At 34.1% G+C, this 16606-nt stretch overlaps 1 protein-coding gene across 1 annotated transcript; it reads right to left on the bottom strand.

Moving 5' to 3' along the window:
* Nucleotides 1-12634: 12634 nt before the first annotated feature.
* Nucleotides 12635-15198, bottom strand: LOC108460054 (probable WRKY transcription factor 75). The gene is made up of 2 exons (XM_053027228.1): nucleotides 14704-15198; nucleotides 12635-13038 (listed from the first exon to the last, which is right to left on the bottom strand). The coding sequence occupies exons 1-2, from the start codon at nucleotides 15099-15101 to the stop codon at nucleotides 12843-12845; spliced, it is 594 nt and encodes a 197-aa protein (XP_052883188.1). The 5' UTR covers nucleotides 15102-15198; the 3' UTR covers nucleotides 12635-12842.
* Between the last annotated feature and the right edge of the window lie 1408 nt (nucleotides 15199-16606).

Raw genomic sequence — 16606 nt, 5'->3', positions numbered from 1 at the left:
CTAATGAAGGGTGGTCAGATTAGTCAAACAGTGAAACATGGGAAACTTTGAGAAAAATCTGGTATTGATTGGCCAAACCAAAATTCTAAAAATTTTGTGGATAGAAGATATATGAGTCTATTTTCAGGCAAAATTAACGGCACTTTATTTGGAGTTTCGTAGCTCCAGTTATAAATGATTTAGTGACTGTTGCTCAGGAAGACAGCTTGCAGTAAAATTATGATTATGTGGTAAACATTGACAAAAATTTGTTAATAAGTTGCTTATTGTTTTCTTATAAGCTTACTATGATTTGTAGGTGTGGTTGGCCGAATATTGTAAGGGGTTAATCGTAGTTTGTATTTGAATAGTTAGATTAACGTGTCGAAGAATCCAATTGTAGGCGGTTCATGTGTGATTTAAATGACAAGATATCGTCGCAAATGTGTGTAACTAACACCCTCTTTCTTAGTCCGGATAGGCAAAAGCGAAAAAGTTGAAATGCCAAAACCGGTATTTTTTGATTTGCGAGTGTGCGAATGCTCGTGAGGTAAATCGATTAATGTTTTTGGTAAGCTGCAATGTTTGGACCGCAAAGTGCATGATTTACGTGCCTCGATATTTTTGGGCTTAATGGGCCAAAATTGGAATGATGGGCCAACTGCCCAATTCGGTAAGAACCCTCGGTAGAGATTCATTAATACGTGAAAAGTAGGAATATGCATGAAAAACCCTAAAATAGATAAATTCTGAAATACCTTTAAAAGTGGAAAATTTACGCTTTACCCCTAGGAGATAAATTACCAAATACCCCTAGGGTTAAATTGACCTAAATGCATGTTTGATTTGTTGTTATTTATTGCATGGCATGTTGTTATTATCGATGAATGAGATTGGGATATTGACGGAGGAAGTCTGAAAGTGGCTTGTCCACGTCTTGGAGGCTTTGCCTCAATTCTTCGATAATCGAGCGGTAAAGGTTGCAATCGTGGAGTGTTGAAATTTGGGTGGGTTGAGCTATCCCCACATGGAGTGTATGGCTGGTGCGGGTGGAGTGTAGTGGTTGGTGGGTTGAGTAGTCTCCCAAATGGGCTTGCATATGTTTACTTGATGTTGCATGTATTTTGAAATGGGCCTATGGGCCATCTTGTTATCGAAATAAGGGCTAAGGCCCGGTTTATTGTAATCTGAAAGGGCTCGCCCAATACCACTGTATACTGAATGGGCTTAGGCCCAACAGCTTGAGTGACTTGGGCTTTGAATGGGTTTTCCTTACACACTGAGTTTCCCCAAACTCACCCTTTTATTTTCATCCACGCAGAAATCCATAACCATAGTGAGCTTGGGTCGTGAGGGAATTGAGTGGCCACCCGCTCTGAAAGTTTGATTTTCTTCGTGAACTGGACATCCTTTTATTTACATTTCAAGTTTTGGGTTTTTAAATGTAATAAGGCCGCTTAATTATTTTTAATGTTTTTTAATATGTATTACTAAGATAGGTATTACTTATTTTAACTGTTGAAATTGGATAGCTTTAGGGCGCGTTTTCAAAAACAACAGTTGATTTCAAAATAACACGACAACAAGCTTCGGCAATGAAAGTATTTTCCAAAATTAATCACTTTTCCTAAAAATGACTTAATCAAATCGGTTTCCTAGAAATATCCATGACGTTAAGGTGTGGCAATGGCGGTATGCATGTCTAGGATTGGATCCGAAGGAGCTTGGTATTAAGCGATCCGATGGACTCACCACCTCTTTTCCGGTTTCCTACCTGGTGCACAACTTCCATTCACTTTAACCTTTAATGAATTGATCTTTTGAACATCAAGTACGATTTTCTGGACTTAGAATGGATTTTTTTTTTACGTTTTTGATGTGGCATACCGGATCCGGCTATAACTTCTGTAACGCCCCAATTTTCGAGAATTCTGTGAATGTTGGCATAGGTTTAATTATGTTAGTGGGCCTCTAGAAGGCCTAAGCTTAAGATAGAACCCGACAATTTTAGTTAATTTTTGTTCCATAAGAAAAAGTGGGTGAAATTATGAGATAAAACCTATGTGAAAATGTTTGAAAATGCTATAGGCTAAATTGAAGTGGCCAAATAAATAGGAGTGCAAAATAGGAGGTTTTGCATTAGAAACCTCCCATTTTACATGAAGTGGCTAGCAATCATGTTGTTATAGACAATATGAGCACTTGATATCCATAATTTATGGTACAACTTGATACAAATTGATAATGGGTTAGGTAAATGTTCCATGACAATGGATTAGGTAAATATTCCATGATAATGGGTTAGGTAAATGTTCCATGATAATGGTTTAGGTAAATGTTCCATGATGGGAATTTCATGTCTTTTGTATTAAAGAATTAAATGGATGAAATATGAATTTTTATTAAAAGAAAAAGGGGTGAAAAGAACAAACTTTTGTCCATCTTTGTTCATCATAGCCTAAAGTTAGAGAAGAGAAAGGAGAGGAGAAAACTCTTAAATGTTTGGTCACTTGGGGAAGAAAATTGAAGGTAAGTTCATGGTAGTTTGCTTCTATCTTGATGTTCATGAGTTCTTCTTGATTCTACCTTAACTCTTGAAGCATATTTTGGTTTTTGGTTGTATTGTGAGCATTTGGTCATGAATTAAAATGAAGGAAATTGTTGTTGTTTCATGTTCTTTTGATGAAAAATGGAAGATAGGTGAAGTTGAGCCAAACAAATGAACATGCATGTGCCTTAGATGCTAAAGGGAAAAATCGGCTAACATGTTGTGCTTTAAAATGATGAAATGGAGATTATACTTAAGTAAAATCATAGATATGTGATGATTGATTGGTGATATACATGTTTAAATATCATGCATGCAAGTTATGTGTGAAAGAGTGAATTTGGTAATAAATCTGCTTGGGACAGCAGCAGTAACATGACTTTGGAAAATCACCATAAATTGTGGGAGATGAATTAGAAGCTGAATAAATTATGTAATTAAAGCTTGTTGAGTCTAGTTTCAAATGAAATAAACGAGAACATATTTTCAATTCTGTATAATGAGAAATTTGATTCGTAATGAAGAGTGATCAGATTAGTCAAACAGTGAAATATGCGAAACTTTGAGAAAAATCTGGTATTGATTGGCCAAAGAAAAAATTCTAAGAATTTTATGGATAGAAGATATATGAGTATATTTTCAAGAAAAATTAACAGAACTTGATTTGGAGTTTCGTAGCTCCAGTTATAAATGATTTAGTGACTGTTGCTCAGGAAGACAGCTTGCAGTGAAATTATGATTATGTGGTAAACATTGACAAAAATTTGTTAATGAGTTACTTATTGTTTTCTTATAAGCTTACTATGATCTGTAGGTGTGGTTGGCCGAATATCGTAAGGGGTTAATACGTAGTTTGTATTTGAATAGTTAGATTAACGTGTTAGTAATCTAATTGTAGGCGGTTCGTGTGTGGATCTCGTCAGCATATCGTCGCAAACAGGTGTGTAACTAACACCCTCTTTCTTAGTCTGGATCGGCAAAAGCCGAAAAGCCAAAATGCCGAAAACTGGTATTTTGTAGATTTGCGAGTGTACGAATGCTCGTGAGGTAAATCGATTAATGTTTTTGGTAAGCCCTCGATATTTTTGGGCTTAATGGGCCAAAATTGGAATGATGGGCCAACGGGCCCAATTCGATAAGAACCCTCGGTACGTGATTCTGTTAGTACGTGAAAAGTAGGAATATGCATGAAAAACCCTAAAATAGATAAATTACTGAAATACCTTTAAAAGTGGAAAATTTACGCTTTACCCTAGTAGATAAATTACCAAATACCCCTAGGGTTAAATTGACCTAAATGCATGTTTGATCGTTGTTATTTATTGCATGCCATGTTGTTATTATCGATGCATGGGATTTGGATATTGACGGAGGAAGTCTTGAGAGTGGCTTGTCCACGTCTTGGAGGCTTTGCCTCAATTCTTCGTTAATCGAGCGACAATCTTTGCAATCTGTGGAGTGTTGGGCTTGGTGGGTTGAGCTATTCCCCACATGGAGTGTATGGCTGGTACGGGTGGAGTGTAGTGGTTGGTGGGTTTAGTAGTCTCTCCAAATGGGCTTGCATATGTTATTGATGTTGCATGTATTTTGAAATGAGCCTATGGGCCATACTGTTATCTGAATAAGGGGCTAAGGCCCAGTTTATTGTAATCTGAAAAGGGTTCTGGTCCAATACCACTGTTACCTGAATGGGTTTAGGCCCAATAGGCTTAAGCTGACTTGGGCTTTGAATGGGTTTTCTTTACACACTGAGTTTCTCCAAACTCACCCCTTTTATTTTCATCCACGCAGGAAATCCCCAACCATAGTGGGCTTTGAGTTGTGAGGGAATTCGGAGTGGCCACCCGTTCTGAAAGTTTGATTTTCTTTTGTGAACTAGACATCCTTTTATTTACGTTTGAAGTTTTTGGGCTTTTAAATGTAATAAGGCCGCTTAATTATTTTTGATGGTTTTAATATGTATTACTAAGATAGGTAATACTTATTTTAACTGTTGAAATTGGATAGCTTTAGGGCGCGTTTTCAAAAACAACAATTGATTTCAAAATAGCACGACAACAAGCAAAGCTTCCACAATGAAAGTATTTTTCCAAAATTAATCACTTTTCCTAAAAATGACTTAATCAAATCGGTTTCCTAGAAATATCCATGACGTTAAGGTGTGGCAATGGTCATATGCATGTCTAGGATTGGATCCGAAGGAGCTTGGTATAAGCAATCAGATGGACTCACCACCTCTTTTCCGGTTTCCTACCTGGTGCACAACTTCCATTCACTTTAACCTTTAATGAATTAATCTTTGAACATCAAGTACGATTTTCTGGACTTAGAATGGAAAATTTTTTTTCTTTACGTTTTTTATGTGGCATGCCGGATCCGGCCATAACTTCTGGGCCGGGTTTGGGGTGCTACATTTAGTGGTATCAAAGCCTAGGTTGCAACAACTCGGCTGTGGAATGGGTTTACAAAAACAAAGATTTTCGAAAACAAAAATTTTATAAAGAATGCGAAAAACTCAATTTTCAGAATTTAGATCTTTAGAAGGTGGCATTCCGAATATCCGGCTCAAGTCTGTAAGTATTACTCTGAACTCTTCTGAATATTTTTCTGAATTATCTGTCTGTACTGAAACCCTACTAGGATACTCTAGATAGGATGATTCTGAACATAGGAAAATCTGATAAGAGACTGAAACTGTAGCTAGACTTCGATTCTGCGAAAACAAACTTTGAATTACTGTCTGATTCATATAACATCTGTAATAAACACTGGAATATTAAATTGATGCATAAAAATTCATAATCAAGATAAATCGATATGAGTACGAGAGTTACTCGGGGAAGAGGCCGTGGTCGAGGCCGAGGTAGTACTCAAGCTGGATCTTCATCTTCTGAACACATACCCACTGGAGTAGCACAACCACCACCGACGGATGAGAATGGGCCGTATGATAGGGCCGCCGAGGATGATGCCCTGTCACAGGCAATGCTTCGTGTTCTGGAAAGGGTTGCCGGAGCAAGTTTGGGCAACGAAATTCAGGGATCTATTTCTGAATGACTTCGGGACTAACAGAACGGAGATCTTTAAGGGCGTGTCTGGTATAGCCCCGAATGTGGCGGAATATTGGTTGGAGGCCACAGAACGGATTATGGACGACTTGGACTGCTCTGAGAAGATTGTGAGTGGGGTACCTATACTAAGTCCCTTGGGTCACTCGGTTAGGGTAGACAAACTGTATAGGAATGTACCCTTAGAAACTCAAGGCAAGGTTTTTCCTGGAGATCTAATGAAGTTACCATTCGGAGAGTTTAACCTCATTCTGGGAATGGATTGGCTTGTTAAGCATAAGGTGACTCTGGATTGTGCTTCTAAACGAATGGTGTTAAGAACTACAAAGGATGAGGAGGTTATGGTGATAGGTGAGAGAAGGGATTATTTGTCCAATGTGGTGTCAGCATTAAGAGCCGAAAAGTAGATTCAGAAAGGTTGTGAGGCCTAATTGGCATTTGTAAGTCAGTCGGAAGAGGAAGGACTGACAGTGGATAAGGTTAGCACCGTAAAGGAGTTCCAAGATGTTTTTCTAGAGGAGCTTCCAGGATTGCCTCCGAACCGAGAAGTTGAGTTTGGAATAGATTTGTTGCCTGGAACGGCGCCCGTGTCCATCGCACCTTATAAGATGGCACCGAAGGAGTTAGTGGAGTTAAAGGCTCAAATTCAAGAGTTGTTGGATAGGAGCTTCATTAGGCCAAGCGTGTCTTTATGGGGAGCATCGGTGCTATTCGTGAAAAAGAAGGATGGTACGATGCGGATGTGCATTGATTATCTTCAGTTGAACAAACTAACGATTAAGAATAAGTATCCACTGCCAAGGATTGACGATCTATTCGACCAGCTTAGAGGAGCTTTTGTATTTTCCAAGATCGACCTTCGATCTGGATATCATCAGTTAAGGGTCAAGCAGGCAGATATCCAAAAGACGACATTCAGTATTCGGTATGGTCATTACGAGTTTCTGGTTATGCCATTTGGATTGACAAACGCTCCTGCAGCATTTATGGATCTGATGAATCGTGTGTTCCAACCATTTTTAGATCAGTTCGTAGTCGTCTTTATTGACGATATCCTAGTATATTCTAAAACTGAAACGAAACATGATGAGCATCTCCGTATAGTGCTGTAAGTGTTAAGGGAGAAGGAACTCTTTGCGAAGTTCAGCAAGTGTGAATTTTGGTTGAGGGAGGTAACCTTCTTAAGACATGTGGTCTCTGCCGAAGGGATTAAGGTGTACCCTCGAAAAATTGAAGTGATTTTGGAGTGGAAGCCACCTAGGTCAGTGTCAAAAATACGGAGTTTTCTAGGACTGGCAGGATACTACAGAAGGTTTGTGGAAGGTTTTTCTGTGATGGCAGCACCTCTAACAAAACACATAAGGAAAGGAGTACCGTTTGTATGGACTAAGAAACAGCAAGAAGCTTTTGAGAAGTTGAAGAAAGTTTTGACTGAAGCATTTATGTTAATTCAGCTGGAGTCTGGGAAGGATTTTACTGTGTACAGTGACGCATCACACATGATTTTGGGCTGCGTGTTAATGCAAGAGGGTAAGGTGGTTGCATATGCATCACGATAGCTTAAGCCTCATGAGGGGAACTATCCGACTCATGATTTGGAGTTGGCAGCAGTGATATTCGCACTTAAGATTTGGAGACATTACTTGTACGGAGAAAGGTGTATTATATACACTGACCATAAGAGTCTTAAGTATTTGTTGACTCAGAAGGAGCTGAACCTTAGGCAAAGGAGATGGATTGAGTTGCTTAAGGATTATGACTGTTTGATCGAGTATCACCCAAGAAAGGCTAATGTGGTAGCCGATTCTCTAAGTCGTAGAGCTGTATCTGATCTGAGAGCAATGTTTGCTCGTTTGAGTCTGTATGATGATGGAAGTCTGTTGGCTAAGTTGCAAGTGAGGCCAACCTGGGTGGATCAGATTAAGGAAAAATAGTTGAACGATGAGTCTTTGGTCGCTCGTTTTCAACAAGTTAAGGAAGGGGAAACTTCTGAGTTTGGGAGCCAGAAGAGACGATGCAATAGCAATACCCTCATCTGTTTGGATTAGGTAAATTTCGAGGACGAAATTTCTTTAAGGAGGGTAGATTTGTAACTCCCCAATTTTCGGGAATTCTGTGAATGTTGGCATAGGTTTAATTATGTTAGTGGGCCTCTAGAAGGCCCAAGCTTAAGATAGAACCCGATAATTTTAGTTAATTTTTGTTCCATAAGAAAAAGGGGGTGAAATTATGAAATAAAACCTATGTGAAAATGTTTGAAAATGTTATAGGCTAAATTGAAGTGGCCAAATAAATAGGAGTGCAAAATAGGAGGTTTTGCATGACAAACCTCCCATTTTACATGAAGTGGCTAGCCATCATGTTGTTGTAGACAATATGAGCACTTGATATCCATAATTTATGGTACAAATTGATACAAATTGATAATGGGTTAGGTAAATGTTCCATGACAATGGATTAGGTAAATATTCAATGATAATGGGTTAGGTAAATGTTTCATGATAATGGTTTAGGTAAATGTTCCATTATGGGAATTTCATGTCTTTTGTATTAAAGAATTAAATGGATGAAATATGAATTTTTATTAAAAGAAAAAGGGGTGAAAAGAACAAAGTTTTGTCCATCTTTGTTCATCATAGCCTAAAGTTAGAGAAGAGAAAGGAGAGGAGAAAGCTCTTAAATGTTTGGTCACTTGGGGAAGAAAATTGAAGGTAAGTTCATGGTAGTTTGCTTCTATCTTGATGTTCATGAGTTCTTCTTGATTCTACCTTAACTCTTGAAGCATATTTTGGTTTTTGGTTGTATTGTGAGCATTTGGTCATGAATTAAAATGAAAGAAACTGTTGTTGTTTCATGTTCTTTTGATGAAAAATGGAAGATAGGTGAAGTTGAGCCAAACAAATGAGCATGCATGTGCCTTAGATGCTAAAGGGAAAAATCGGCTAACATGTTGTGCTTTAAAATGATGAAATGGAGATTATACTTGAGTAAAATCATAGATATGTGATGATTGATTGGTGATATACATGTTTAAATAACATGCATGCAAGTTATGTGTGAAAGAGTGAATTTGGTAATAAATCTGCTTGGGACAGCAGCAGTAATGTAACTTTGGACAATCACCATAAATTGTGGGAGATGAATTAGAAGCTGAATAAATTATGTAATTAAAGCTTGTTGAGTCTAGTTTCAAATAAAATAAACGAGAACATATTTTTAATTCTATATAATGAGAAATTTGATTCGTAATGAAGAGTGGTCAGATTAGTCAAACAGTGAAACATGCGAAACTTTGAGAAACTCTGGTATTGATTGGCCAAACCAAAAATTCTGAAAATTTTATGGATAGAAGATATATGAGTCTATTTTCAAGGAAAATTAACAGAACTTGATTTGGAGTTTCGTAGCTCCAGTTATAAATGATTTAGTGACTGTTGCTCAGGAAGACAGCTTGCAGTGAAATTATGATTATGTGGTAAACATTGACAAAAATTTGTTAATGAGTTACTTATTGTTTTCTTATAAGCTTACTATGATCTGTAGGTGTGGTTGGCCAAATATCGTAAGGGGTTAATACGTAGTTTGTATTTGAATAGTTAAATTAACATGTTAGTAATCCAATTGTAGGCGGTTCGTGTGTGGATCTCAAAGAGATATCATCGCAAGCATGTGTGTAACTAACACCCTCTTTCTTAGTCTGGATCGGCAAAAGCCGAAAAGCCGAAATGCCGAAAATTGGTATTTTGTAGATTTGCGAGTGTGCGAATGCTCGTGAGGTAAATCGATTAATGTTTTTGGTAAGCCCTCGATATTTTTAGGCTTAATGGGCCAAAATTGGAATGATGGGCCAACGGGCCCAATTCGATAAGAACCCTCGGTACGTGATTCTGTTAGTACGTGAAAAGTAGGAATATGCATGAAAAACCCTAAAATAGATAAATTACTGAAATACCTTTAAAAGTGGAAAATTTACGCTTTACCCCTAGTAGATAAATTACCAAATACCCCTAGGGTTAAATTGACCTAAATGCATGTTTGATTGTTGTTATTTATCGCATGTCATGTTTGTTATTATTTGATGCATGGGATTGGGATATTGACGGAGGAAGTACTGAAAGTGGCTTGTCCACATCTTGGAGGCTTTGCCTCAATTTATCGATAATCGAGCGACAATGCTTTTAACTGTGGAGTGTTAAATTTGGGTGGGTTGAGCTATTCCCACATGGAGTGTATGGTGGTACGGGTGGAGTGTAGTGGTTGGTGGGTTGAGTAGTCTCCCAAATGGGCTTGCATATGTTATTGATGTTGCATGTATTTTGAAATGGGCTTATGGGCCATCTTGTTTTTCGAATAAGGGCTAAGGCCCGGTTTATTGTAATCTGAAAGGTTTCGGTCCAGACCATCATTACTACTGAATGGGCTTAGGCCCAATAGGCTTGAGTGACTTGGGCTTTGAATGGGTTTTCCTTACACACCGAGTTTCCCCAAACTCACCCTTTTATTTTCATCCACGTAGGAAATCCCCAACCATAGTGGGCTTGGAGCTGTGAGGGAATTCGGAGTTGCCACCCGTTCTGAAAGTTTGATTTTCTCCTGGTGAACCGGACATCCTTTTATTTACGTTTGAAGTTTTTGGGCTTTTAAATGTAATAAGGCCGCTTAATTATTTTTGATAGTTTTAATATGTATTACTAAGATAGGTAATACTTATTTTAACTGTTGAAATTGGATAGCTTTAGGGCGCGTTTTCAAAAACAACAATTGATTTCAAAATAGCACAACAACAAGCAAAGCTTCCACAATGAAAGTATTTTTCCAAAATTAATCACTTTTCCTAAAAATGACTTAATCAAATCGGTTTCCTAGAAATATCCATGACGTTAAGGTGTGGCAATGGCTGTATGCATGTCTAGGATTGGATCCGAAGGGAGCTTGGTACTTAAGCAGTCCGATGGACTCACCACTTCTTTTCCGGTTTCCTACCTGGTGCACAACTTCCATTCACTTTAACCTTTAATGAATTAATCTTTTGAACATCAATTACGATTTTCTGGACTTAGAATGGAAAATTTTTTTTCTTTACGTTTTTGATGTGGCATGCCGGATCCGGCCATAACTTCTGGGCCGGGTTTGGGGTGCTACAACTTCTAGGCCGGGTTTGGGGTGCTACAACCTCTAAACTTGTTCAGTAGCTTCCCTAGTAGTTGCTTGCATTTTGCGCTCCAATCGACACTAATGACATCCCCATTGATCGGTAGACCAAGTTTTAAACTGATGTCCTCGAGTGTAATTGTACACTTGCCGCAAGAAAGATGGAATGTGTACGTCTCCGGTCTCCATCTATCGACCAAAGCACTAATGAGTGAGGGATCCAATCCCTCGAGCATGCGAGCCACGTATAAAAAGCCTACATCTCGTAAGTGTCTATGAATGACCTTCGGTGCACCTTTACTTAAGTTGTCTATGTACGTCTCCAAAATCCGATCTTCAGGCCGAGTATATAAACATAAAAAATAATAATCTAAACAACATAATAATTAAATATTTGAATTTAAATAATTTAATAAATTTCCTTACCATTTGTAATTGAACGTGGGAGATATGCTTGTCATCCAAACGAATAAGTTGATTTGCCATTTAAAATTTATAAGAAAAAAATAAATCGAAGAGAATAAAATTTAAAAAAATAATTGAGGATTGAGGGTTGAAAATTTGAAATTGAAACTTAAAAATCTAAAATTAAAATTTGAAGATTAAAAATATAAAATTGGAAATTGGGGATTAAAGATTGAAGATTGAGAATATAGGAAGGAAGAATGAGTATGGAGTATTTGGTTGAAAAGAATGAAGGTTGGAAGGGTTTATATAGGAATTTTTATGGCTATTGGAGCTTTACTAGCCATTAGAAAAGTTACCGTTGAAAGGAAAACGTGTCTTACAGGATGTATTTTCACTGATAAATGCGCCCTGTAGGATGCGTTTTTGTTCTCTCTCTCCTGAAAATGTGTCCTACAAGGCACGTTTTGCTTTTTCTCTCCAAAAACAGCGTAAATTAGTAATTTTAAGAAATTGAGTCTAATTTTTAAAATAATATTTGTTCAGCATATTTATATAGATTAACCTAATATATACCCTGTTTGAATTTTATATTTAATTGTTTTCACTAAATTTAAGGAAAAACAATACCTTAATTATATATTATAACTTCTTTAAAAATCAGGTTAACGTATAATAGTCATTAATTATTCCCTAACTTCGAACCTAAAGTTGTTTTTGGTTTTTTTACTAAAACTTACCTAAAGTGAGCTACGGAACAATACTAACTGCAAAATGAAAAAAGAAAAATGAAGTCAAAATGATAGGCAAAAATAGCCTTTATAACATATGATTAATTCTTTAATATTTCAAAGCCAAATTATCTAAATATCCTACTAAAATATTACATTCTAGAATAAGATCACATTGTTTGAATTCTCAATATTCTTATCACTCCATAATCTTACATTCTCAAATACTCTAATCATTTTAGATTACGAGCGTAATCTTAATTTTTAAATTAATTTACCCTTTATTTTTATTATTTTAATCGATTTAGGCTTTTAAGACTAATTAAAATAAAATATATTTTTTCTTAATGGTGGAACACTGGATATAATACTTTAAAATTTAAAATTATTATATTTACTCTAATAATTTATTTATTATTGCTTTAATTATGGTTATAATTATAATTATTATTATGGTTGGTTATGCAATCATTTTTCATGAATTATTATAATTATGATTTATAATTTTATTTGACATTATATATTTACTTATTAATATATAAATGATGATAAAAGTAAGAATTGTATAATAATTTTATGAAAAGTTGAGACTAAAAATATTAAAGGAATTAAACTTGTTAAAATAAAACAAATTCTATAACAAGGACAATTTAATAACATGTGGTTTTAGGTAATCATACATTTCGTCAACAAACACTTGAATTTTACATTTCGGCTTACATTCTTGTAATCTTATCACGAAACGTAATCATACTTTCGTTAAACCAAATGCTCATGTATGACGTTTAAAGTTTGAATTTACTTCCTATAGTTATAAGTAATTAAGCACTAGTACAAAAGAAAAAATGTAAGAAAAAAATACAGTATTATTAACTATTCCATAGGGAAGGAGTAAATCAAGATATATGAGCATGTGTTTATTTGGAAATGTAAAAAAGAAAGGGCATAGAGATACATTAGCTAAAGATGGATGGGTTTGAAAAGAGGTGTATAAACATGCATCTGACTTAAGATATGTTCAAAATTGTCGGTAGGGTTATGTATAGGATGAGTGTGTATTCCTTCGTAAGTCGTCACTACGATAGTTTGATCCTTGCTTAGTCGTTGGACTTGCTTTTTTACATTGCATCCTTGATGTGTGCACCGATAGTAGCTTCTGTACATAACAAAAATCATGCATTAATAATTTCATAATTATTTTGAACACCAGTTAATATATTACATCATATTGTAGTTTGACATCTATTGGGATTAAGAGGAATAGCTTGGTGATCAATTGGAGAAGGAACATCATTGGTTTCCTAGGTTGCATGGAATATTTTGAAGACCACTTAATTAAATAAAAATAACTAATAAAATGTAAAATAGTTGTGTTGTTCCAAAAATAAAATTGCAGGGATTTTATTATAAGGCAGTTTTAAGGAAGAAAATAACCCACTTACATAATTAGTTTATTTTTCTAAGATAAACTCTTTCAAATTTGAATATCACATTTTCTTTAAAATATAAAAATAACAAATAAAATTTTAAATTACATCAACAATATTTATAATATGGAATTAATAAATAAAACATACTTTACTTTTATTATGATTTTTCTAAAATGAAACCAAAGCTTTTATTGAATATTTCATACATTGAATTGGTTGTAAATGATTGGAAAAATTATGGAAAAGTAAAAAAAAAAAAAAAAAGAAAAGAAAAAAGATTAAGTTTAAAAATATTATAGTAATAATACATATCTGAATAAAAGGGCATCCATATTAACTAACACATAAAATGTCTAACAATGTACATTTGATTTAAGTAAATTATGCAAAAATACATTAAACTAATTCAATCAATTATATATCAAAATTAAATTATTCAAATTCAAGAGCATAAATAAATGAAGAAAACAATATGAAATATAAAATTAAAAAAACAAATTAATTTAATAATATGACTTCATTAAAACCAGATTTATGACCAAATTGCGTCAAACCATCACTGCATCTAAGGGCTCAAAACATGTTCATGTTGTAAGATAAAATTTTCTTAAATGCAGTAAAAAGCCTTGTTTTAATTTCTTATTCTAAGTTATAAATACCTAATAACTGTTTTTATATTCATTTTCTAACTTATCAACATCACCCACTAACTAAATTTCAATTCGTAGTTATTTTGATTCTCTAAAAATCTTGTCAAATTTAGCTCTAGAATATATGTAGATGGTATTTGATATATTGATAATGTATTTTTTTTAATTTCACAAACATATTTAAAATGTACATGTGTCTATTTTATTAAAATATTTTTTCTTATTTTACGATATCTTCATAGGATACTTTTCAATTCCTTAATTTTACTTGTAAAAAAAATATTATCAATATACCAAATACTAAACTTATTATATATGTATGTATATATATATATATATATGATTCAACATAACTATTAACCCTAGGCAAATACTCTAAAAAGTGTATGTATTTTCATCTTTTGTAGGTCCATTAAAAGATAATACTGGTTACTTAATTTTAAAGTTGCTTTATACCTAAGACGATGATTGAACTCTTGACTATTAGTTAAGATAATAGAGACTCTTACTGACTCATCTAACTGATAGATATTATATATCTTTTAATTACTTGAATGTGAAAAGATTTGATATGTGGATAATAATGGAGTGTATATAATGTTTGAAAACATTTTTTCTCCAAAATATACTCTATACAAACTTTATATTATATGCATAAATATCATAATCACCCTTTGATTAATGGGGAAATGCATCATAATGGGCAAAGATAATAAGGGAGATAATATTCGTAAAGCAAACCTTGGGAATTTGTTGTTCTTAACAGCTTTTTGCCCATATTTCCTCCAGCGATATCCATCGTCAAGTATATCAACTTCACTCCTTGTTTGAAAGGCATATCTAGGCTTCCTAATCATCTTTTCCTTCTTTTTATCAGTAGCAGCTGATGATTTTAAGTGATAATCAGTTTTAGACCCAACAAAGCGCCCATTCTGATCAACAGGTTCCTTCACTTCTGCAGCTTTCTTGATGAACTTCTGATCTGTCTTCAAATCCATCAACCCATTTGGACTATTCCCATGAAAATTGTTGAAAACATGAGGATTAGTAGGTGCCATAATGTTTGTTGTCAAGGGATCATAAGCTGCTGATGATGCCGGGGAAGAGATAGGAAAGAACATCTGATATTTATTCTCCATTTAAGAATTAAACCCTCTGCCTATATTATCAGACAAAAACACAAAAAGAATGAGAAGATCAAACAAAGTCTACAGCAAAAGAAGAGGCGGCTTAGCTTAGGTTGAAAAGGCTTTCCAAATTCGTTCAACGGATTTAATAGGGGTTAAAAGGTGTCGTAGACGGCACGGGAATTTTTTTTCCAAGATAAAGAAAATTAGTGAGCTCCATTAGCGGATTTGACTAGGAAAATTTGGGCGGCCTCATCATTAACCTCAATAACCACTCAAATTTTGCTCATTTGATTAACTTTAGTTCATTTATATATTAAATTTTGTAATTTTAGTTATGACTTCAATTTAAATTCGTTAAGTAAAATTTTATTTTTTAAAATTTTATTATTGTATAATACTATGCCAGTTTGTTGTTTTTAGAAAATCCTCCAAAAAAAAAACTTTATTTTAATTTATGGAATTAATGGCTATTGTTTGATTCAAGATTAAAATATAAAAATTTAGAAAAATATAAAGACAAAAGGTGATAAAATGAAAATATGGTCTAAATCTATACTTACAAATTGTATAGACCTAATAATATAATTTGAACTAACAAATTTAATTGTTACTATATGAATCAAGACTAAAATTTAAAATTGAAATATAAAAATTAAATATGTAATTTACGGGAATTTTATTTTGTTCTTTCACAAATGTAAAAAAGTTGAAGTAAGAAAAGAAAAGAGGTGATTAAAAGAATAAATTTTGTAATTTATTAGTACTTATTGGTTTTTATAAGGTGGAGCAGATTAATCAATGTTTTAATTGTTATTTTAGGAAACTTGTTCCTGTTGTTACTAGACATTAGTTAATAATTTTAAACGGATAAAAGTGTAGTTAAAGTAGATTATTTAATTTACTTTTATTAAAATTATATCTAATGTTATATTACATAGTTCAATTACGCATGGAGTAATTATATTTTGATTGTGTGCCTCATTTTCCATGAAGGATCGTCATCAGTGATCTATTTAGTACCATTGGATTTCATTGTATAATGTTCTCGGCTTAGTAAAAGTTGTATATATATACATGATAATTATTTTTTTTAATAAAATTGAGAATGTCTTTGAAGTCATCGGGTAAAAACGCTTACTCCCATACAACTACTTTATTGCTTATATATAATATATTAACTAAGATGGGTGAATGTACAAATTTTCACTTAAATGATAAATTGGATTATGGACATCCAGTAGTTTTGATTAGGATCTCGATTGAAGTGGCTGGATAGGATTCCCGCCAAATCAATATAGATAGATCCTAAATATATCTATATTGTTGTAAATGAATAATCAAAACAAAAGACATCTTTAAAATATGTACTTTTAGTCTGCTAGCTGCATTCTGTCATTCATTCCTCCATATATAATACATACATAATTTGCATAAATAGGGATCATAATACCATGTATCATATGGGTACATGAATCTCATAAAGCTGAGATGAGAGAAAATATAGATTAACCTTA

The sequence above is a fragment of the Gossypium arboreum genome, chromosome 4, assembly GCF_025698485.1.
Source record: "Gossypium arboreum isolate Shixiya-1 chromosome 4, ASM2569848v2, whole genome shotgun sequence".
In the NCBI taxonomy this organism is placed as follows: domain Eukaryota; kingdom Viridiplantae; phylum Streptophyta; class Magnoliopsida; order Malvales; family Malvaceae; genus Gossypium; species Gossypium arboreum.
The sequence above is the reverse complement of the archived record's forward strand: the minus strand, read 5'-3'. Positions and strand labels throughout refer to the sequence as shown.